This window comes from Oenanthe melanoleuca, chromosome 2 (genome assembly GCF_029582105.1).
Source record: "Oenanthe melanoleuca isolate GR-GAL-2019-014 chromosome 2, OMel1.0, whole genome shotgun sequence".
In the NCBI taxonomy this organism is placed as follows: Eukaryota; Metazoa; Chordata; class Aves; order Passeriformes; family Muscicapidae; genus Oenanthe; species Oenanthe melanoleuca.
Window position 1 is genome coordinate 13056084 of NC_079335.1, and position 25034 is coordinate 13081117.

The 25034-nt window shown below is 36.5% G+C and overlaps 2 protein-coding genes across 3 annotated transcripts in view; one reads left to right on the top strand and one right to left on the bottom strand.

Annotated features, from left to right (window-relative positions):
- The window catches only part of MTBP (MDM2 binding protein), a 29530-nt gene extending 23096 nt beyond the window's left edge, over positions 1-6434 (bottom strand). The window contains exons 1-8 of one of the 2 annotated variants that reach the window (XM_056486019.1): positions 6343-6434; positions 5747-5827; positions 4629-4702; positions 4365-4510; positions 3825-3883; positions 2831-2975; positions 1199-1316; positions 528-662 (exon numbers count right to left, since the gene is read on the bottom strand). In XM_056486019.1, coding sequence (XP_056341994.1) covers positions 528-662; positions 1199-1316; positions 2831-2975; positions 3825-3883; positions 4365-4510; positions 4629-4702; positions 5747-5827; positions 6343-6418 — 834 coding nt within the window. In that variant the 5' untranslated portion in view covers positions 6419-6434. The remainder of the gene's footprint in view (positions 1-527; positions 663-1198; positions 1317-2830; positions 2976-3824; positions 3884-4364; positions 4511-4628; positions 4703-5746; positions 5828-6342) is intronic. The other variant, XM_056486020.1, reaches the window with a different exon arrangement.
- A 50-nt stretch (positions 6435-6484) lies between these two features.
- MRPL13 (mitochondrial ribosomal protein L13) overlaps positions 6485-25034 on the top strand; it is a 29709-nt gene continuing 11159 nt past the window's right edge. Inside the window, exons 1-6 of the mRNA XM_056486022.1 lie at positions 6485-6561; positions 7068-7191; positions 9769-9862; positions 11564-11624; positions 21134-21220; positions 21570-21691. Coding sequence (XP_056341997.1) covers positions 6535-6561; positions 7068-7191; positions 9769-9862; positions 11564-11624; positions 21134-21220; positions 21570-21691 — 515 coding nt within the window. The 5' untranslated portion in view covers positions 6485-6534. The remainder of the gene's footprint in view (positions 6562-7067; positions 7192-9768; positions 9863-11563; positions 11625-21133; positions 21221-21569; positions 21692-25034) is intronic.

Genomic DNA, 25034 nt, shown 5'->3' on the forward strand with positions numbered 1-25034 from the left:
CTAATTCTTATCCAAAATAAAGCAAGATCTACCAGGAACAGACAAATGCAATACAAAATACACGTTTTAACAATGAATATAACAAACTCCAAACTGATACCAATATTAATTTACCAAAAATGCTCATTTTTGTTTTCATCAATACTAATAAATTATCTACTTCCAGTAAAAAACATGAAACAGCAAGAGTACAAAAAAAAACCAAACCAAACCAAACCAAACCCAACCTTTTAAAATTAAGTTGGAAGGGTACAGAACTCATAATTCAACTATTTTGAGTATTAAACTAAACAAAGTCTTTATTTCTACTTGAAAAAAATCTGCTATTGTATTTCTAAGAACAAACAGATGAAGTTTTAAGGATCTGCTTTGACAACACAGATGTACAAAAGAAATATTCCTCAATTTTATCCAATCTTTACTTCTACACTGAACTTTCAGTGCTGACTAAGGTTTCCCCAGTTACTAATTTTCTCTAGAAAGTAAAATAGATTAATTCTAAAACTCAGAGGAAGAATAATACTTGCTTCTGGCAAACTTTCAGTATTCCTCGATTGCCACTCTTTTTCAGCAGCAAAGCAAGAACTTAAATTTGCAGTCCTGAATGTCTTGGCTGAAGTGCTCTTTATACAAAATTCTGGAAAATCCACTCCTGATCCAAACTGGAAAAAAAAGAAGACAATAAATGTGTCAAAAAGAGGTAAAAAAATTATTTCTCTTCAGCCAGTTAGATGTGTTATTATTTTTAACAATTAATATTATCAGAACTGTAAAATTAAGAAAAAATACAAAACTTAGATAACCATCTATTAAATCCAAAACAATAATACTGAAAATGTAAACAATGTCACAAAGCTCTCATGTTTTGCAGAAACATTAGACATATGCTGGCAACGATGACTTACACTTACATGGCAATGATTTGTGATAGATACAAAACAATAAAATTTTGAACAGTAAATTTTAAGAAAAATATTTCAGAGGGGAGCATCTGGATTTCCCAAGTTCAGATCTTGATGCATTGATCTCATTTATCATTTCATCCTGCCACCTACGCAGACACATTGCACATAACCTTTGAATTACATGGTTGAAACCAAATTTGGCCTAAGGAATAAAATGCACTGCACAATAAATGCTTTAAATGAGATACACAGATGCTTTAAAAAATAATTATTGCAATAATAAGTTATTTTACCTTTCTCTCCCATATCTGAATCTTTCCTCTCCAGAGTTCATTGAAATCAATGATATTCATTATATCATCTGAAGATACAAAGTCTGCTGACAGATAGTCTGCAATCTTTTGCCAGCTACTGTAAAAATATCAAAGAATTAATCTTACTGAATTTAGTATTACAAAAAAACATGCAGTGCAGTTTGACTGAATTTATCTATGACCTCTTAGCATTGAACAATCTTATTTATGTCAAGACAGACAAAAGCTTTATAAAAGCTTTATATTCCACAAAGTAAAAAAATGTCATAGAACTGCTCAGAACAGGCTCAGTAAAGGAAGTTCATATGCTCCATGAAAGTGACAGCAAAGAACTTTGACATCAAGTAAGACTGGCAATGGCAAGCTGCAAGCACAACATAGTAATGTTGGGTGTTAAAAGCTGCAGCAAAGCCTGGTAGCCACCAGCAGGGCAATCACTGGTCTGCCTGGATGGTTTGTAGTTTGTAGTTAACCTTCTAAATGGAGATACGACTACAGCACAAGCACTATCCAAATTCAACAGGAGAGAGAACAGCCAGTGTCTGTGGGTTCTGCTGGCAGTCTGTCTTCTAAGGGGAATCAGCACCATCAACAGAACAGGAAGAGTAAGTGAAATAGCTTTCATCAGAGATCTTCTATACCCAAATAATCTCACTTTACATAAAAGACTACAGAAAAATTTATCCAGTCAAAAGCTGGGATATCAATGAGATCAAGCGTTTGTGGAAGTCACTGAGTAACTTTCTTGTCCTCCACATACCTCAGGAAATACTGTATACTAGGTATATTGCTTATTCTATCCAAGGACTGAACATTCACCTTTTTAAACAGTTCTATTAATTTAAAACTAAGCTTAACCACATATTCTATGAAACAAATTTCAATTTTTTGGGCATGGAGGGAAAGGAGAGCAGAGACCTTTGCCAAGTTGTTTAGTATCCACACAATCATTCACTTCATGGGATAAAAACCCCAAATCACTGTGGTTTATATGGTGAGATATATCATGGCCTTTATATGTCAATTAGAAGAGGACAGTAAGTAAATTACTGGACTTAATTTCAACTTGAATTAATAGTCTCTGTAACTCTTCATACTAACAAAATCTTGGAAAACATACAGGAAATAATAGAGCATTTATACTCCTTTTTCAAAAGGGACATATGAGGCACTCTACTTTTCCTCCCTGAAATGTAATACCAAAGGTAATATAAAATTTAAAGTAAAACCAGCAGTAGCATGGATTAGTTTAAAAAAAATCTGGAAAACTATAATCAATATACAAGTTAGCCCACAGCATAATACAATGTGAAAACATTGTATGCACACTGAACCCATGGAAAGGGAAGAGAAAATATTTTACTCTTTGCTTCCACAGAAAACAAGAAGTGCAGAGGAATGGCTTTTTTTGCCTGCTTCTCTGGTTAGGGCATGCATTTACCACGAATCAGGATGATTTACATCATACAAAGTAAATCATACAATAACAGATGACTAATTTATGTATTTTCAAAGTACACATGTAAAGTATTCAACATGCTGCTTTTATTTCAACCCGTTGATCTATGCTAACACAAAACAGAAGTTTTAGCCCCAAAATAAATGCCATACCCTTTAGCATCACTTGCTGCAATAGTAATCTGTGCAGAGTGCCACTCTCTCAGATGCTTCAGGGCACCAATAGCAGGTAAGCAGTCCTTTAACTTGGGTCCATCACATTCAACAGCATGCAGGATTACATCAACCATTGCTCTGCCTATAAAAGAGTTGTGTATGACTCAAAGTATCGTGATTCAGTAAATTATTCAGAAATTCAAAAATAAAATAGTATTGGTTATCACTGATTGCACTGAAACCAGCAAAAGTATCAAGTACCTTCAAGATTTAAAACACTTTTCACATATTTTACTCATCTCTTGCTGTTCCTCTTAGATGACACAAAATATTTCACCATTCAGTGACAGTGGCTCTGTACCTTTCTCCTCTCTCACTCAGCAATGATAGATGAGATGTCTCCTGTACAACTAAGCTACGTCATTTTCCTACTTTTAACACTCTAAACTGTTATTTTTCATTCTTCTTGAGTTGCCTTGTTATCCCAAATCAGCTTCTGCAACATTATATAAGCATAATATGCAAGGTGATATGTATCTCCAGTTTACAAAATCTGAATCCAACATTTGTGATGCATTTTTCTTCTCGTTTTCTTGGCTCCCACCCATAAGCAAGCAGCTGTCAAATCAGATTAAGTCTGATATCAACATCTTCCATTTTTTTATAAGAAACTTCCTTTGTTGAGTTTTTTATTGCTTACTGTCTATGATTACTTTGGTGCCACTTCAGATGGATAAATTTATTGTAAAAATAGCTATTTTAAACTCTACTGAACTAAAGCCTGCCAAAGAATCAAGAAGCAAACTAGTTCTCAGGATGATCTGTAATGCCAACCATGCTCAAGTTCCTAAACTGCCTTCAAGAGCTGCATTAAGTTAATTCAGCTACCAAACTAACATTCTCTGAACTTTTCCATTCATTATGCTTTTACTAAATGAGTTTTTAGATCAGTAACTAACAAGATAAACTCCAATGAGATTAAAGACATTACCTGGGGCAGGCAATTTATCAGCTAATTGATGCAGACTTTCAGCAGCTTCATCATAGATACTAAAAATTAAGAACAACATGTTTGGTACCAAAAAATAAACAAAGTCACTGAGAAATAAAAAGTTACAACTAATGAATGGTACCTGATGTAAGTATATTACATCTTTAAAACTCTGCACAAACATACCTAGGCTATGAGAAATCATCTCCTCTTTTACTAAGACAAAAGCAGGCCTAATGGCATCAAAATAATCTGCACTAAAACTGGAAGTAGGATTCAAGAGCAATTATCAAGCAATTTTTGTATATATATACTGTTGGCTACCAGGAAACTGTTCAGTTATCCAATAAAAATCATCTGAAAAAAAATTAAAGCTATGCTAAACACAATAAAAGTATTTTCAATATTAGTAGGGGATTTTTCATAGTTAAGTCTTGCTTTGGTAGTAACTCTCACTTCTTAAACTTTTTTGGTCCCCTTGGGTCATCACTGTTAGATGTCAGATCACTGTTCTTTAAATAAAAACAATAACACACATACTCAGTCAGAGACAGTGATTCCTGACTGTTACTGTCATCTTCCTCAAAATTTTGTGTGGTTCCCAGGTTCTCTTCAATGCTTGCTTGGTGAGAGTCTTCATTTTTCTGTGTGTCAACATTTATTTCCTCCCAGTCAGAACTGCAAAACTAATCAAACAAAAAGACTTAAATAAGCAAAAAGAGTTTTGAACATCACAGTTTTATCTTGTTCTACAGTCAGGCAGATGGTTGAGGAAGTTTTACTCTAAAAAAAGTTAAGTCTTACCTGATAATAACCACAAATGACATGACTTGCAAAATACCACTTCTTTGCACCTGGAATACCAACTACTGAGCATGCTGCAAAGAGATAAAACAATTATTTAAATTAATCAATTCACTACAATCTGTTCTTCCTATTATAATGAACATCTATGTTAAAAGACTCCGTAGTTATTTAATGCACAACAATTACTTGAGTTCTATTTTCCTTTGGCATAGTAATTAAGTTCTAAACATATTAAGGTGTAGGTAAGTGTTTTGGGAAGTGTCTATTACTGACCACTGACTGTTAGTAAGTAAGAAAACATTTCACCTTTTTTCTGCTCTGGGTAACATTGCTTTCTTTTTGCATGATCTGTATCAGTCCTGAACTAAGTAACACCTTCCATCAATATGATTTAGAGTTCACAAAATTAGATGTTCTATCAACAGTTCTAGGCAATAAAAAGCACAGAAGTTGAAAATAGTTTAACATTCCCATCTCCAGAAATTTTAAGAGCTTATAGTGGTTTTCCCACATGAACCCCAATTATATGACATCTGTGACAAGATGAGCTTAAACAGTAGATATCCAAGAAGAACCAAGAAAGCATTATTAATGAAAAAAAAAAAACCCCACAAAACAACAAAACACAAACATGTAGCCCCTAAAAGCAGTAAACCAGATCTTAAGAAAGCTATTCTAAGGTGAAAAAATGATTTTATATTCATGGATTAAGGATCTTAATTATTACCTAATAGACAAGTACTGCTTCCACTGAAAAAATTATAAGACATTACAGGGTAATTAAACATCATGCTTCCCACTGACTTGAGAAACAAGCCCTTTCCTACTCTTCCTTGCTCAGCTGGACTGGAATTTGTCAACTCACCAAAACCCTTCCCCTTCACTTCTCACAATCAATCAATCTAACTATCTCCTAATACCTTAGCTCTTGAAATTATGTAAATTCTCCACAGAAACAAGAGCAGCAGGAACAGACCCACACCACAGCAAATGGGTTTACTTAAATTTATGACTTGTTTCCCCTAACAGAACATCCATAGGCCAATTCCTTGATAACACTTGCCCTACTTCTCATCTACCTACATCACAATAAATATGTGAATTGCCATATTTACCTGGGAATGTGTTCACAACTGCATTTACAGATGCATTACAACTTTCTTTCAGGAACTGATACAGGTCTGCAGCAGTCCCAGCTAGGAAAAAAAACCAAAAACCACAAACTTAAAACTATTGAATTATGGAATTATGAATTATTAAATCTTACTTTCTTGCAAATACAGTATAAAGTTAAGTGTCATATTAGAAAGTAAATTTAGGGGATTAGTGGGATTGGTTGGGGTTTTTAAAAGAACCGTCACCTGCAGATTTGCAGTTTAAAAAAGGCAGATTTTCCTAAACTCTGCTTTGAGTCACGCTCAGGAACGCATTATGGAGTTACATGGTATCATCGCAATAAAGCAGGAAGCCCCCCGAAGTTCCCACAGGTTAAAGGCAGCAAAACTTTCAACGTGAAAGCAGAGGGGTGGTTAGGGAGGGAAGAGCCGGGAGAGGGCCAAGGAACAGCGCCCGCCCGCCCGCCAGGACCGCGGCCCCAGCCCCAGCCCCAGCCCCAGCCCCAGCCCCGGCCCTGGTCCCAGTCCGGCCCGGCCCGGCCCGGCCCTGCCCCGGCCCCGGCCCCGGCCCCGGCCCTGCCCCGGCCCCGCGGTACCTGCGGCGGTCGCAGCCGCGGGCCCGCCCTCGGCCCGGCGCTCGCCCCAGCTCAGGAGCAGCACGTAGCGCTCCATGGCCGCCGGGCGGGCCGGCGCCGCTCCGAAGCTCCCGCGCCGCCGCCCGGGCCCGCCCTCAGCCGGGCAGCGCTTCCGCTTCCCGCGGGCCCGGCCGCGCCCCCTGCGCCCCGCGGATGGCGAGCTACAGCCGGGCGGCCCAGGTGAGCCCGGGGCCCTGAGCGAGCGGCGGGCCCCGTGAGCGCCCGGGGCTGCCCCGGTGCCCGGCCCGGTGTCCGCCCTGAGTGCCGCTGGGGGATCGCTGTGTGCCATGGCTGGGGCACAGGGACTCGCCGCTCCCGCTGTGCGCGGTCCGAGCTGTGTGTGGGGGAGCTGTGCCCTTCACCGGGAGGGAAGGAGGCCTTGCGCATTAAATATCCTGCAGGATGCTGCGGTTCAAGGAGCGATAATGGAAGCTTGCAGCAAATCTGCATTTTTGAAACAAAGCCCTCAGAGCCGGTGACCTGTCAGCGGTTTTAGGCGTGTACATCGCACTGCGTTGGGTGTATCGCGGTGCACCTTTTAAAGGTTATTCTGAGGAGGTGGTGTTCCATATTAATATTTCTTCTGATATTTTTGATTGTAAAATAAGTGTTGATTTATTTTAGGAAGATAGATTGCAGTAGTGTGAGCTTTTCCCGTGATGAGTACTGACCCTCTTTCTTTTCAGCAATGGGCAACTTTTGCCAGAGCCTGGTACCTCCTCGATGCGAAGATGCAGCCCCCAGGAAAGATAGCAGCTGCCACTGTCATCAGACTCGAAGGCAGACATAAACCTATTTATCATGCACTAAGTGAGTATTGCAATGGATGAAACCAAATTTGCTTTTCTTCACATGTCTCTTCCAATTTCAGTTTTAAAATCAAGCCTGGTATAAAAGATTACATTTCTCAATTGATTATAAATTATAAATTTATTGATTTTCTTTCTCATCTTTTTCCATCATAACCCTCCAAAACCTAATGTTGTTTCCTTACCAATACATATAAAGGATGTTAAGAATTTGTAATTTATTTTGAGTAACTGAATTACAGTGGGTTGTTCTTTCATTTTTTTAAAAACCTCAGAACGTGTTTTATTGATCTTAAATGTTAAGTTTTAGTTCACAGTGTACATAAAGAAACATCTGAATGGTTCCTTTCGATAGATGTCCAGGACCACAGTCTTGGAGTGCTTCATTCTCACTAAGGTGCGAAGAAGTCCTGTTTTCAGCAGTGGGCACAAGCTGAAACACAGGATACTCTGAACATCAGATAAGATATTTTTTACTGTGAGAGTAGTGGGAGGTCGTTGCCCAAGAGTTTGTGAAGTCTCCATCTGTGATTTTTCAGAAGCTTGTCCTACTTTGAGCACAGGGTTTAGATGACATGACCTTAAAAGGCCCCTTTCTGCCTCACACATTGTGTTGTGAGGAGGCTGGGACCTGTTTGATTCTTAAATGGACAGCAGTCATTGTTCAAAGGTACCTTGTTCAAATAAAACCATCATTTTGTTTTTCTGCAAATTAGAGATTCAGCTATAAAGATGCATCTGTAATCCTGTTCATTACTTGTAATGCCTGTCTCATGGGGATAAGCATTTTATAAATAATAAGTTGATCTTTCACACTAATGGTACAGTGTTTCCTGTAATACCCATGCAAATTTTTCCAGAGACATTACTGAAAGGAAGCCTTGAAGTTGGGTCATATATGTTGAAGTGTATGTAGTAAAATTATACTCAGTCTATTTCGCAGTAGGAGGTAGGATATGGTCAGAGTTCTGTTGCAAATTTTGTTGTATCCACAAGATGTCACTGGAGACTTAAGGCTGTCTTGAGAAATAAAGCAGATACTGAGAGGAAAATGTTTTTGTTACCCTGTGTGAAAGACCCGTGATACTTTTATGTCTGTGAAGTTACAAAGTCTTGGGAAGTATTTCAAGGATAACTTCATTTTGTTTAGAATATTCTGTAAATCAGTACTAATTGCTTTACAGAGGTTGACACCAATTGGTTGTTTGCTGCTACTGAGACATTTAGGAGAGCAAAGTATGCAGGAGCTTGTGGTTTATGTACTTGATGCTTTTTTTGCTCCTTTATTTGAACTAACAAATATTTTAGTGTCTGTGAGCTAACAGCTCATTGGACAGAGTAACAACATTTTTTTCTTGTTTTGTTTTTAATTTGGTATTAATATATGTTAATTCAGTGTTCATATAAGTGGAAGGCAGTTGGCAGAAATTTCCTTAAAATGAGCTTATTGTGTCATCTTGCCAACCAAAACCCCAAAAAATCAAAAAGTCCAGTGTCAGTTCCGTGATATTTATGAAGACATACAGTATTTTTAGAACTGAACTGTCAGCAGTGAAATGCTTTACAACAAAGTGTAAATTGCATTTGCACTTCAGCTGTAATTGAAAGTGGAGCATTAAAAGAATACAAGATTAAAATATAATAAAAAACTTCAGTTCTGAAACCTTGATTAATTACATTCTCCTATAAAAAATACATGGTCAATTTAAACCCTGCTTTGTATACCTGCTTTGTTACCTACTCAAAAATGTTTTAATCAAGTGGGCCTCTTCAAATACCTGTGTTCTTATGTGGTGATGCAAATGAGGCTGAACTTCAGACAAATTTTCACTTTAGTTGGGTGGGTGGTTATAGATTATACAGATGATCAAGATCATTACTTCTGAAATTAAAAAATACATCTTTTCTCATATTTATGTGATAATAGAGATTTGTTAGCATTTCATTACTATAGAAGCCCTATTAAACTGACAGTTTCTGGCAGGGTGTTGGTGATAGATTATAAACTTTGCACTTAAGGAACTTTTGATGTTAAAGTTGCTGATATAACTCTAAACATAGGTGTATATGCTGTAACATTCACTCCTGTTTGATAGATGAAAATGTGGTGTTTTTCCCAACAGGGCTGTTGGGGGTGGTGTTTTTAGGGCTTTTCCTCCCTGCCATTTCCCTTATTGCAATATTTTTGTTTGTTTTATATATTTAGCCTGAGAGTGTTACTATTCAATAGAAGTATTTTACTTAGCCAAAATGTTCAGCCATTCAGTGAACACAGATACTGTTTTTATGAGAAAGTAAAATAACTTTTTTTCCTTAATATAGGTGCATGTGCAGCATAAGGTGTTGAATAGAATAGAAATTTTCCTGTAAGCTAGATTTCCAAATCTTAGCTGAATAATTGCAACAATTTAGTCATCTGGCCTGATGCTATTTGACCTGCTTACCAGCCTTCTAACCCTATTTTATGGAAGATGTGTTTATATGCTACTGTTGATGTATTGCACACATAATAATTGTTATTTTGATTGATTCCCTCTGTGGTTTTCTTTAATATTTTCCACTTATTTCTACCTTGTAGATGACTGTGGCGATCATGTTGTCATAATAAATACAAGACATATTGCTTTCTCTGGTAACAAATGGGAACAGAAAGTATATTCTTCACATACTGGGTAAGCTTTAGAGTAAATAAAGCTTGTGGTAATGAGCTTGTGGTGAATTTCAAGTCATATTTTCTTAATAGTTGAAGTATTTTTTAGCATATTGCTTTAAAAGGGAATTCTTGCTTTAACTTTCAGGGGTTTTTTTTTTGTTTTCATGTGTTAGGATGTTTAAAATGGTGTAAACCTTACTCCTTTTTGTTTTCTTTTTTTGTTGTTTTTGTTATTTTTTTTACACTCAGTGTATGTTGCTAGGGAAATAATCTAACTCAAAAGCAGTCTGAACAATTGAATAAGTTAATAGATTTGGTGAGTGAGGTTGTGTCTTATGTTAGCCTCTGAACCCAATGATCTGGACTATTCTGTCTACTGTGTAATAGAAAATATTTCTATTGGCACTACACATTATATATATATATATATATATATATATATATATATATACACACACACACACACACACACACATATATATATTTATATACATGTATAAATGTAAAGTCACAAAGTTTAATTACTTCATCCTACCATGACCTATTTACCTTGAATCAGAGGATGAAAAAAAAGTTGGAAAAACAATTAAAAAATGAAATGCTCTCAAGCTGTACTGATGTACAGTGTATTGTTATATACAGTAGTGTAAAATACATTATTCTGGCAGAAATAACTTGTTTACAGTAGAGAGTGCAGTAATCAACTACAGATGGGTGTGGATGATCAATTCAGTGCTTCTATTTTATACAATTATACTAATACATAATAATTTCTGAGTGTCACAATGTGTCCAATTGAGAGATGAATAAATCACACTGAGAAAGCTAATTTTGCTAGAACTAATGGTTTCAATCCTAAAATTGCTGAATTGCTGAGAAATTATTGTTCAGAGGTGATGGAAATTATTGTGTGCTTTTTTTTTTGTCCATCTCTCCTATAACCTAAAATTTTCTCTAAAAACTTAATATTAAAGCACTTGCTTCAGTACCTAAGTTGATTTTGAGTAAGTAAAAAGAATTGCACACTTAAAACCAATACTTAAGTCCAGTGGACATGTCTTTATGATGCTGGGCCTATTTTCATTTTGCTTAGGTTGATCCCTAATAATGTAATTCAATCAAAATTAAGCCCAGCTTTACCTGACTTCCATGTAATTTCTTACTCTGTACTATCATTCATTTAAAGCTTATGCATAGATCTAAATTAATGCAGCTTCAACATGTCATACAGGATTTAGAAAGATGGATCCATTGCAATAAAATTAGAATTTTTTGCTGTAGATATGTGAAGTCTTCCTAAGATTTATTTAGAAAAGCAAGAAAATAATAAATACAGTTCAAAATTAATGGCTCTTATGTCAACCCCAGACTGATTGGGAGTCTTGATCATCTGGAAATATTTCAGAGTTCTGCATATCTTTTTCCTGTTGTATTCTGTAGCTGTTATGGTGTATTTAATAGCAGTTTTAAATACATATTCCTCTGCTTGTGAAGCACAAGGTTTTTCATACTCAAGTGAGTGAATAAGAAACCACAAATGGTGTTGAAATTTGATAGTTGGCAAGATAAATAAAATACAGGTTTTGGGCTCTTGAGAACAACTTCCTTTTTTGAGTCCCTATAATACCATTACAGCATTGTTTAAGATGTAGTGATACTTTTGTTAACATCATGCTTGAGCGTGTAGAATTAAGCTTGTATGTTTGTTTCATTTTTCTAGTTATCCTGGTGGTTTCAAACAAGTGACAGCAACTCAGCTCCATTTGAAGGACCCAACTGCTGTAAGTGTTTTTCCCTTCTTCTCTTTAATTTGTGAAGCTGGTTGGTTTCCTGTTAATTAGTTCGTGTAAACAAATGGGATCAGTTACCTGCATAACTAAACTTAATTTACAAACATTCTGCTAGTGGGTCGTAGAAGCTTGGTTTGTGACACCATTTTTGTAAACAATGTTTTCAGGATTAGATTATAAATTGTGTATTTTTGTCATTCTTCCATGCTGTCGAAAGGACCAAATCAAGCTTGTTTGCTTCACTAATTTTTCACTTATTTACTTCCTTTTAGTTTCAGGGGTCTGACCTTTCTCATAAGTGAACTGTCTCCAGTTTGACTGAGCTAAGCTGTACTTGAGCTTAATGACCCTATTGCTTTTTTAAGAACCATCAAGAGTATTGCTTATCTTTAAAAAGTTAGAAAGTGCATCTGCCTCTTTTTCCCAGTGCAATTCAACAGTAGGTTTTAAATGATGATATTTTTTAAAATCTTTTCTGCAATGTTGTGTATTTATGGTCTGTGAAACAAATGGAAATGGTGATAATTTGAACCTAAGTCTCTTTGCTGTCTGTGTTAGACTGTTGTATATTCTGAAATGCAGTGTTCATGTGTTTGTACTGGTTAAAAAGATAGGGAGCCAGATACAAACATTTTTGACTTACACAGTTATGAAATTACTTCTACTAGGGGTTTGAACGGACAGCATTGGAGGACTGAATTCTCTAAGTACTAATGTTTCAGAGCATGATACAAGGCACACAGAGATTAATAGATATTTATCAATGCTTTCGATTGGGTCACTTTATATATAAAATGTGAAAGTTTTTCTTCCTTTACCTAGAGAAATTTTATCTGCTATAAAATTCATGGGTTTTATCAATGATTTGGAAATCCTGGTTTGTCCCAGGTCTGCCTTATACAAGTGCTAGTACTCAGTGAAAAAGTGATCCACCATGTGAATTTGCCTGGTTTCTGTTTTTACTGTCACAACTTCTTTAAATGAAATGAAACTAAATCCTACATTTCCATATAATGTTCTGTCTAGAATTTTTCAAAACAAATGCTTTTGCAACAGCCTCTAAGATAGTTGTATTTCCTTTGGAAATTACTAATAGTTCTATGTCTAAAATTGATTGTTCAACCTATTTCATTTGAGCTTCAGGCAGATGCTGAGCACTGGGAGGCAGTATAACACAACTTGTTAGGGCATGTTCTCTAAATTACCTTCTGGCATTTGTTCTGAAATACCTCTTTTATTGCCAGACTCAGATTAATTTCTCTGCAAACAGAAGAGGATTAAATGCATTGCCAAGAACTAAAGATGTTGGACAAAGGCTCAGCAAATGATGATGTGGCTCAAGTCTTGGTCTAATTTAGCAGCAGACACTATTTTTTAACACAATAGTGGCGAGTCTTCAGCAATTAACTCTGTCATTCTATTGAAGATGGAGCATTCAGTTGCCTCTCTCATAAAGATATTTCAGACATGTTTTTGTCATAATTAGTAGTAGTGGGTGGTAGTTTGGTAAGATACGTTCTGTATGTGTAGCTGTAATGGGTTTTTATTGCTAGAAACATTTGTTTACTGGTTGAATTGTGTTGGTGTGAAATGTATTGGGATATGACAAAATGGAAATTATATGATGATGCTTTATTAACAGGTTTTATTTTTAGAACTAGCTTTTAAAACCTGGAAAAGTGGTACTGTAAAGAGAGCAGTGTCAGCCTAAGTAACACACGGATCTTCAAATCATAATCTGAATAACACGTAGTTATTATGGAGACATTTATAAATCATTTTATTTCACTTCCTTTCTCTTTTAATCATATTAAATTCAGTTCCTGTGAGGTCAGTGGAATTAGGAAGGTTGTAGGAAGAAGGCAGTATCTTCCTGTGGCATCCAGATCTTCATTTTGTAAAGTGTTGCTTCCACCCTGGAGGCTACTGCTCTTTCTCTGCGCTTGGACTTAGTGCCTCCTGTTAATTCATCCTGGTGGTTCTTCATTAGATGAATCATCTTTGCTTTTGGAAATAGTGCTGTTATAGAAATTAAGGCAGTAAATTAATGGAAGAGACTACTTCCAAGGAAAAGGATGTTGTAAACTTGCATGGTGCTACATAGAAATTTTGCAATGGATTTTAGTATTTTCAGTTTATATAAGACTTTCTTGAGTGTGTGTGTATATAGTATATAGCAGGAATGCTTAGCACTGCCTTTATTTACTTATATCTAAATTCAAACATGCAAATCCTCAAGATAAATATTTTTCTGTTAGATTTGTGTCTAGTATACAGTATTTTAGGAAAACCTGGTTCACAGCTAATGGCTAGTTAAAAAGATTATAATGAGAAATTTTGATGAGTAATTGATGCAAAACGCTATTGTTTATGCTTACATGGGAGGCTGAAAGCTGTAAGTATAGTTGTCAGAATTTAGACAAGGTTACTGGAGTATCACCTCTGATCATTTCTAGCTCCTTCCTAGGGTGCTACCCTAGGAAGATTAAGTGACATTCTCACTTAATGGGGGCTGACCTCATTGTATCTATTTTGCTAATTCTGTAGTTTTATGTTCCTTGCAGGTGGTAGTTGTGCTTCAGAGGGATTGTGCTGAATTTGAATTTACATGTGCCTTTTTTCAGAGGGCCATAGGATGATTCAGATTGAAGAGAACCTGAGGAAATCTCTAGTCCAACTTCCTACTCAAAACAATGTCAACTATTGGGTCAGATAAGGCTGCTAGGGGTTTATCCAGACAGATCTTGAAAGCTTCCTGTGGCAACTATTTGTAATCCATGACTTCTTTGTTGAAAGGAATAAAAAACCTCACCTGTCCAGTAATAAGTGTGTGATCTCTGATGTATAATTTTGTCCCTGAGATTAGAAAAAGATTGCTTTCTTTTTTTTCCATTGCTAAGTATCATTCGTGTTAATATGGGACAGTGAATGCAAAAAGAAGTCTGCATATTTGATGTTTCATATAGAGCTTAAAGTTCCTTGTTCATTTTGCCAAGTTTTTCAGCAATTCAGAAAAATTTGGGTTTATGCAAGGGTGAGATTTACTTGTTAATAAAGTTACCAAAAGTATATAGTCCAGCACATTTTTACCTTAAATACTTGTGAGTTCATGTGAGAAGCATGAGGAGGGGAGTGTCTCTGTTTAAAATTTCTGGTGTTTTCAGTTGTCTGCTCTTCTGCAAAATAGCCGAGAATAGAACTCATCTATTGAAGTTGGCTGGGCTACTTAAGAAGTGCTTATTGAATAAAAAAAAAACCAGCTTGTTCACATTTCTCTGACTTAGATTGAATGTAAATTCTTGGACCACCCATAAGCAAAACTATTAAATATGTTCTTTGTGTGCACCATGAAACTTTGTTGCTGTAGTTCAAAACAGCCACTCTGTTCAGAGGTTAATATAACACTAATATTCTGTATTGTAGCAGTAATCTCTTAGGATATAAGTGGGCAGACAGCATTAATTTCAATTGGAGGCTGCTAAAAAAAAAAAAATTGAAAGATTTGGTGTGTTTTCTTTGCCAGGACAAACTTTTGAAAATAAAGGAAACAGGTAAAGCTTTGGATTTCAGATGTAGGTGATTGGAATGTATAGAGATTTGGGATTTTTTTTTTTTTTTCTTTTTAAAATAAAACTTGCAGGAGTTTTATTTAGCTGGAAAACTGCTGATGGTCATGAGACCAGCGCTTTAAAAATTAGACTTCTTGGTACGTGATACAGAAAGACTAAAATATGTAGTTTTAAATCTTGGATTTGAGAGGGAGCAAAGATTACTTGAAAAAACTTCCTGGAAAAATCTTGCAACTTTTCATTTAAATGTTTGCAAAATAATGTTGTCAGATTTAATCTGTAGAAGTAGATAGTAATCCTGTGAGAACAAAGTTTGATTTGTGATTTGAAAGGTAGGCAAAACTCGGCCTAATTTTTTTTTCTGGCTGCATCTGAAACTTGACCCCAGAAAAGAAAAAGAAGAAATTACATTTTGCTGAGACCAAATGCTCAGTGAGAGGATTGACCTTTGCAGTATTCAGAGGCTGTATTGCCTATGACAGAGAAATAATGGGCAATAATTGTTCAGAATGAATGTTACCTGCTAGGGAAGATTATTAAGTGAAGCAGGGTAGCTCTATGGAAATGTGCTGGGAGGGAGCCTCCAGGGGTGTCAGGGTTTTGGTTTGTTCAGTTGCTGGCACTGATATGAAGGGGTTTAAAATGTTCTGATTCTCCTTTTGAATGCCCTTTAGCAACTGCTTGCACATACAGACTTGCCATTATATCTGCCTAATAATGGTCTTTTGAAGAAAAGCTCAGACAGAAAGCATAGTTAAATCTTGCTATTTGTATTTGAGAACCTTTTTTTTTGCATCAGTAAGGGATAGTTGATAGAATAATATTTACAAGCTAGAAGTCAGTTACTGAAACACTAGATGTAGTAGCATTTTCTTCTATTACTGGGGAGTAATGTTTTTTATGGAAGTAGAACAAAACTTCAAAGACTGGATTAATAGGGACACAAATTAGTTTTGCGTGGGAAGGAGAACATGCTATCTTGAAACATTATCTGGAAACCTCCAGATGATCTGAGTAAGTCTTAGAGCTAACTTGGTCATTTTCTTCACACTACACAATAATAAATGCTTGTATTAAAAGTCTTAACCTATTCATTGTTTTTGAGTCAGGTTAATAATTTTAATAAAACATTAGACTTCCACATTTTTGTGAAGTAGAAAGCAGCAGTGGAAAGCCAAATGACATGCATGTGCATGGAAGTTTAATTTATCTGTGACCAAATGAGTCTAATGGCAGTATTGAGTATATTCACTCTTGCTGTACTGCTTGTAAAACTGTCAGAGGTAGAAAGTTCTTCGTGTTGCATTTTATAATCTGTGGTGAAAAGAACAATATTGTATAGAGAACAGAAAACCGTGGACTGGTAGAAGGAAGATGTGGTATACTGTACCTCCAAGTAACTGCTGTATCTGTTGGAATTCTTCTAGGATTATTTTGGTATGCCTTGTAATTAATCACTTTGTTTTCTCTGGAGCACTGTGGCCTTCCCATGTTCTAGAGTTGCTTCCTGTTGATTATTGGACTCGATTCAGCTGTTAGGGTAGACTTGTCTTCTGGAAATGCAGCCAATTATTTTGTGTTTCTCAGTACTAGGAGTGGTATTGCTCTGTTGATTTCCATCTTTAAAGTATGTTTTATCTGGCAAAGAATCTTTCTCAGAATCTGTCTCCATCAGACATAGTCTAAAAGTTGCACATAAGCTAAAGCCTGTCACAAAAATTGAAATGTTTAAGCTTCACAGTGTTTCAAGTAAATATATTTTAATTTATTTGTACTCATAAAATATATTAACATGTTGTAAGGGACTGGAAGTGCAAGAGTTTTAATAGAGGTGCCTTCAGATTCCTTCTAATTAGCCCTTTAAATTGGAGACTAAAAGAATAATGTCATATAAGTGTGTTATTAAGAGCATGTCTGTGCTGTGATGTATAAATTAGCCAAGCTGAAAAAAAGGTGTTGCAATATTCAAGATGACAATTGCAATTAGAGCCAATGTGAACATAGTAATTAAAAAAAAAAAGGGCAAACATCATTCCAGTGGTATAAAAATCCCCAAATACTAATGCTGGGGTGGCTGTGTACATCTGATGGTGGATGTCTTTACCTGATGGAGAAAGTGTCATGGTCTTTAGGAGTAAGTATTTATGAGGATATTGAGTTTTGCACATTGTTAGTACTAAAGGTAAAGGACTGGGGGAGGAGGCAGTGAGAGTTCTTGAATAACTGAATAAACTGTTAAGCTGTGCTAATCATTTCAAAATGAGATCAAGGTTGCAGGGAGACCTGTGGGTGGGTAGACCTCTCTGCCAGTCTGTAATCCCACAGAAATGACTAGCTTTTCTAACTTTAATGTAAAATAAAACTCTTGCTATTTTAATCGCTCAAAGTAAGCATAACGGCATAGAAAGCAATAATGTTTCTCTTTTATTAGAAGTGTATTACAAGCATGTGAAAAGGGGGCTTTTATTGTTAATTCCTGAAAGAAACAACCTGCTCTGATGTGTGTTTTCAGGGAGCATTGAATCTGGGTTTGGGTTTTGCGTGAGTTCAGTAGCAGATTGGCAAATCCATACTTTTTTTTTATTCAGGGTTGGTCTACTTTTAGTAAAACTTGAGCATGTTCAGGTAAGAGAAGAGCCTTTACTTACGTAACACCTTGCAAGTATGGCTGGTTGGATCTGCCTTTTCTGTTGCACAATCTTACTCAAGGTGCAAAAGCAGTCTGTGCAACTTCACTTAAGCCTGTACTTTACTGGTTTCTTTGACTTGACACCACACCAGCGAAAGTGAAATTGTGGCTGTAAGCAGAATTTTGGGCAAGAAAATGGATGTAAACTTGGTCTTTCCAGTAGCTGGGTTTGGATTTATTTTGGCTTGTAGAAGAGTCTTTGAGGCAGAAGTTACAATGAAGGGATTTTTCCAGCACTACTTTCTGTGTCCTGGCTCTCTGTTTAGCCTTCTGTTCTGTAGTTGGACTAATGACCTTGCAGTAAATCAGAATCCTGGGCTGCTTTTGAAGCAGCATGGCCAGCAGGGTGAGGGAGATGATTCTCCCCCTCTACTCCACTCTGGTGAGGCCCCACCTGAAGCACAGTCCAGCTCTGGGGCCCCAGCATGGGAAAGGCATGGATGTGTTGGAGCAGGTCCAGGGGAACGACCACAAAAATGATCAGAGGGATGGAACACCCCTCCTAGGAGGAGAGGTTGAAAAAGTTGGAGTTGTTCAACCTAGAGAGGAAAGGACTCAGGGGAGAGCTTATTGTGGCTTTTCAAGTATATAAAGGGGGCTTACAAAAAAAATGGAGACAGACCTTTTGTCAAGGAAAAGGAGTGATGTTTGCAAACCAAAGAGATTTAGATTGGAAATAAGAGATTTTTTTTTTTTTTTTTTTTTTTTTAATGTGAGGGTGGTGAGACTGAAACAGACATCTCAGAGAAGTTGTGGATGCCCCATTCCTGAAAGTGTTCAAGGCCAATTTGGGTGAGGCTTTGACCAGTCTGGTCTAGGGAACATTTTCCCTGCTCATTGCAGGGGGTTGGATGGGATGACCCTAAAAGGTCCCTTCCATCCAAACCATTCTGTGGTACTCTGGTTTCTGGCAGTAAAAAATGGTATGTGCTTCATGTAGACTGACTTTTCTGTTCCAGATTTTGTGGTTATGAACTGCCTGCATGTCTGAGGGGGCATGGAAAGGCCAATGAGTTCTTAAATGGCATAGAGAAGAGTAGATGTACCACAGCATGCCTTGGGTCATGCTTACTGCCCTTAGGATAGTTACCTGCAGAAACTATTATTGAATATACAATTGTCTGTGATCATTCTTTATCCATTATCATTCTTCAAGTTCTGTTTTCATGGTAGTTTGTTGGAACATGAGGTTATTAGTACTGCAGTGACTGTACACAACATTGAAAATATTTCTTCATTGTTAACTTGAGCATATCAATCTGTCATTCTTTACAGAGTGACTCAACTGGCACGTTTTTGCTACTGAACTGTTCTTTTCATAAAAATAAAAATTCAGAACAGATTCACTAATCAGAAGTATCTACAACCAAAATAGGCCAGCTGCTCCACCTCACTGGTTTGTTTCAGCAGATGTCTCTGCCACATGCTGCAGAGGAAGATCAAAAATCAAACATGAGCATTGGTTGCCTGGAGAAATCAAATATTTAACATAATGTTCATTGAAGTATTTTAAAGTCTCTTTTCATAGTATTGAAATAATTAAAAAACTAACTCTGTGTATCTGTAGGTCAGAGGTCATATGTTGGATCATGTGTATGTACAGTTTATTAGTCCAAGAAATCAACACTGTGTTCTAACACAATCTGAAGTTTAAAGTAATTTTTAGATAAGAAAAAAATCCCCACAGTCAATGTGTTGTAAAGTCTTAGGATTTGTTCATTTAGATCTGATGCATTTTGATATTTCATTGGCAATAAGGAAAAACGCTGGATAGAAAGGAAAATAAGGATATGAAATTAAAATTGTTGATGATAAAAGGGCTGTTCAGATGAACTGCTGTTAATATCTGTATATTTTCTTTCATTGCTATGGTATCTCACTTGATTTTTAGTATTCAGTGAAGCAAATCAGTGAAGGTTCATTTTCTGTCTCTGCCTTGCCCTTGTCTAAGCTCATAGTATACTGACCTAAAGAAATTATAGCTTGCTCTACAAGCATGAATAGTTTTTATCCCTAAAAAGCATTCATTTTCATAATTTGGTTTTAATACATGCTTATCAATTTTTATTAAAGTATCAAAACTGTATATTAATCTGCATGACCTGATATATTTCTCCTGTCGTTTTGATTTATTGCATTTGTCCACAGATTTATGGTACTGACTGCATAACACCTGAAAATCTTACCTTAGTGGGTTCCACAAGGGAACTTGGTGATTGTCTCTAAAATTTCAATTGAATTCCTTTAGCTAGTTTTATAAAAAGAAGCCATATTGATCAATACAATTTGGAAAATAAACAGGTGCCTGCAAGATTTGTTTGTGCTTAGTGCCCTGCATTTCAGTGTGGTTTATTGGCTGGAGCTTGATGTTGTACTCAGCATGGCTGGGCAGTTTCTGATTTAGAGCTGGTTTATATCTGGGTGTCCCAGAGCAAACATTTTACTTACAAAATTGCACGTAGGTCTAGCTCTAAGTGCTTTGCTGTCCTTTATGAAACCTTTTTTGCCTCCTGCAGTTGGGTGCATTGTTTTACATTTACAAATGTTCCCCTTCTGGATGAAGACCATAACAATGTGTTTTGTATTTAAATAAAAGGCATCTTTACTAGAGTCCAAGAGAAAATCCTGTTGAAATGTTTACTTTACAGTGAGCATCATCTAGATGTACAAATTCTATTCGTTCCTGATGTTTAGAAGTGAGATTGTTCATCTGGAACTAATAGCAAGGGAATATATTATAAATATAAATAGTAAGTTCATAATGCACTGTTTTGGTATGTCAGCTTTGCTTAAGGTACAAAGCCTTAACTATAAAACTATTTTAAATACAGCAAATTACACTGTTAAACTAGTTGCTGGGAGCCCTTGGGAAATTTATTTGAGCATTTTTCTTCCCTAAACAATGTGTGTATGTAAATGTGCAATACAATATAGAGTTACCACAAACTTCTCAATTCTTTGAAATTGAATGATCATATGCAGTCATCCACAATGCTAAATATAGCTCCTAAGTTTCTAAGCTGAAATTTTCCTCATGGTATTAAAATAAATGTTTATATGATTAGGAGTAAGTGTTAAAGTAAGTAAGTAAAAATTTAAGTCTAGAGCACCTTCTGAATGTGGTGCCAGAATTCTTCAGCCTGAAAGGTGACTAAGCTTTAATGATTAACAAAGTGCACAGTTAACCTGTCACGTTATCAGTAACCTCCAAGATTATTTGTTATTATGTTACCTTTCCTCAGATTGTTAAACTGGCTGTTTATAGAATGCTTCCAAAAAACCTTCAGAGAAGAACTCTGATGCAGAGGCTACATCTGTTCCCTGAAGATGTGAGTAGTCATGCAGTTACATTTTCATCCTTGTGTTATATGGGGGTGAAGAGGGGGTGTTAGCAATAGCACTCATGTCATAAGCAAGTAAATTAAAATGAAAATCAAACTTCTTTGTTTTATATATATATATATGTATGTATGTATGTATGTATGTATGTATGTAGTTGGGTGTTTTCCATATTATTTCATAGAACTGTGAGATTCAAGACATAAGAGATTGGTGTATTTAGGTCAAACACTTAGCATTAAGAATGCAGCACTATTGAAAAATTCTGGTCTGGCTTTGTGGGCCAGGGTGTTGTTTGCTAAATAGTCAGATAGTTAAGACTATTCTCACCTGTCTCAGGTTATTCCAGAAGATATAGAGAAGAACCTTCTACAGGAGATTCCTCAGCCACGTGCAGTCCCCAAGAGGTTAGATGAGTACACACCAGAAGAAATTGCTGCCTTTCCACAGGTTTGGACTCCGTAAGTATCTTAGATTTTGTTAAGAAGACACATTGGCTGAATGTGTATTATATAGGCTCCCACATTTTTAGTAAGAAAAAAGTAGCCATTCTTCTCTTTATGTGATTTTTTTCTGGGGAGAGGAGGTCATTAAAACAAAGAACAATTGTTGCTAAAATTTTCAATTTCTGTTTTGTGTTTTTTAAATAAGAAAAGCTTTACTTAAAATCATGTTTTCAACTCTCTGTTTCATCAAAATGAATAGAGTAAAAACTTTCATTACCTGGTTTGAGTTGTATGTGCTCTATAATGCATAACTGTTAGCCATAGCCAAAGGAAATGCTACTCAGGCCTGTAAACTTTCAAAAGTTTATTAAAAATCACTTGTATTTAGACTCCTCACCTTAGATAATACTGAAATAAGTCTGTACATCTGTTCTGTGTAATAGAGGCACCTCTGTGTTACAGTCTCTGTTAAAGGAAACAGAATCCAGCAAATACATTTATGCCCTCATCTGAGCTGAAACAGAGATTGGTTTTGGTGGCTTCTAACCTATGTCAGTGATAGAAATTGTTGTATTTGCTTTTATCCTCACTACTGGATGAAGCTGCAATTCCTGAGACCTCTGGGTTTCCATGAGATTTCAGTGGATTAGTCCTGAAGTTTAGATTCTGCACCATTGACCAGAATTGTGCAGTACATTACAGTAAAGCTTATAAGCTTGTTCTGTTGTATGGCATGCTGTAGTCTCCTGTAACTGTGATTAGTATTAAAATTGATAAAGGTTCTCCATAGCAATTTAGCTTGAATGAGGAGCTGGCACTTAGTTTTAGCTAACTGATTGGGAGTGTCTGTATTGTCAAAGGAAATAGTGCTGTGCTGACAGAGCTTTTAAAACGCATTTCTTTGCCCCCACACACTACCATTGTCTTGGCTGAGTCTATCTCCTTAGGACTGGGCCACCTTAATTGCATTGACTCACAGGTGTGTGTGTCAGAAAATAATAATAGTAATAATAATAGTAATAATAGTAATAATAGTAATAATAATAATATAAACCTGATGCCATCTAATTTAGTCATCGCTGTCAAACTAAGTTTGGTAGTATCTTCATGTCAGCATATTAACCTTGGGGGAAATCTGCAGGTAAGAACACTACTGCAGTTAGAATTCCCCTCCCATAATTTCTTGGAACCATTCCTCTGGAAGAATTCAAAGCACAGAGAAAATAAGCATCCCTTTTTTTTTTATTTTTATTTTTTTTATTTTATTTCTCTCTTCTGCAGTCTCATCTGGATTGATTGCTGTTAACTGCTCTCTGTATACAATCTTTTTATTCCTTGCCAATTATGGGGGCTGGGGAGTGCAACTGCCTTAGAAATCTTGTAGCGGATTTGGAGGCTTTCAACTCAGAGGATCATAGTGCTTCTCCTGTGGGAGAGCTGGGGAGAGAGCTGGGGAGCTCAAGTGGGTATTGTGGTGAGAAAAAACAGGGAACAGGTGGGCCTGAGAGGAGAGAATACTGGGTCTAAAATGAGTGAGAGAATGTTAGAGAGAAGTGGAGCTAGTGGGCTCTGGGGTAGAGAAAAACAAATGGGAATTTGGGAGAATTTCAGTGCTCTTGAGTGTAGACTGGGGCAAAAGTTTCCCTTCAACCAACTACTCCATCTAGAGCCACATTTAAAGGCCTGGAGACATAAGTAGCCCTTGCTGTGTTGGACTTTCGTCCCACCTGCTTTTCTGCTTTCAGGAACTGGTAAGATGTAGCAGAGGATAAGAATGAAGATGGTTATCTTCCATCTCCCTGCTAACTGCAGGCTCGGCACTAATTGCGGGGCTTCTTGTCCTGGCCTGCAACCAGACCATTTTTGGTGTCAGACAAGATTTAGTTTAATCTTTAGATCACTTTTTTAGCAGTTTTTTTCTTGGGAAGAATTTCCAATATAAAGTAGTTGGAAAAGTAATAATCATGTTTTTCCTGTCTGAAGAAGAAAGTGTATTTTGATTCTGTGGCATTCCGGTTTCGGGGCGAGGGGAAAAGAAGGGATCAGTGGGGAAATAAACAATAAAGAATTGAACAAATTTGGTAAAATAACTTTCTGATGTGATAAGTAAAATACAGAGGACTGTAAAAGGGGACTTAAAATGAACCACAGTGGTCAGTGTTCTGATTAAAATGCCAGCAGGAATGTCTGAGAATAGAGAGCTTTGCACCAAACACATTAAAAGAAATGATGTGTGAATATGCACAGGCAATAGAATCTGTGTTCTGAGTTTTTTCAGTGTGTGAAGCCATGGAAGAAGTAGTATTTGCATTATAACAGTATTCCTGTGAAAGACTGGAGATGGAACAAAAATATAAGTATTTGCATATTCTTCTTCTTAGAGGCATATAGTATAAATATTAAAAGAAGTCTAAAAATGGACGGCTTTGTTAAAAAAACCAAAGAGAAGTTAGGTTAAAATATTGTTGTATAAATCTGATAATTTGAGAGGTACTGAAAAAACAACTACCTGACATGAAAATTATTTCAGAAAAGAAAGCATAATGGCAACATGAGTTGTTTTGTAGAAATCCAAATATTGCAGAAATATGCATTTATCTCAGAAAGCCAAACTGACTTTCTGTTTAGGTTCCCTTTCATTTCATTCTCTCAGTTGACAGGCTGCCTAGGGATGTTGTGGAATCTCCAGCCCTGGAGATGCTCAGAGCTCACTTCACAGTTCCTGAGCAGCCTGATGTAATGTTGAAGTTGGTTCCTCTTTAAGTGTAGTCCTTTTCAGATGGTTCTTTATATATGGGGAAAGTAAACAAGCATAGTTAAATAGATTAATATTATAATAAACTGTGTTTAAAAAACCCATAGGTTTCTAATCTTACTAGTGCTGTTTGGCTTTTCCTTGTGCTGTTGTTTGTACTAGGATCTTAGAAATCTGGGTGAGGACACAGTGCTAAAATGAGTAGCCTGTTCTTGTCCCCTGCATTCTGCATTTGGGATGTAAAAAGCCTTATTGTGGACTTGGATCTGTGAGCTTCTGCAGAACCCATAGACAGCTTCCATGCAGTGTGAGCAGTCCTTACAATAAACCAGATAATGAAGTACACAGAAAATATTTAAACTCTTTTTTTTTTTTTTTTTTCCTTCAGATGGTTTTAATGATTCTTCCTGATTTATGTGACTGTTATTTATCTTCCATGAAGTTTTGAGCCTGATAACCAACCTGTTTACCAAAGGATAGACATTCAAAAGGGAATTAAATATCTCTTGAGAGTGATTCGAAAAGGGAGGAGTTAGAGGGACACAATTTTAGTGGTTCATCTTCTTTCTAGAGAAAAATAAATAGTTGGTATTAGCCCTTTAA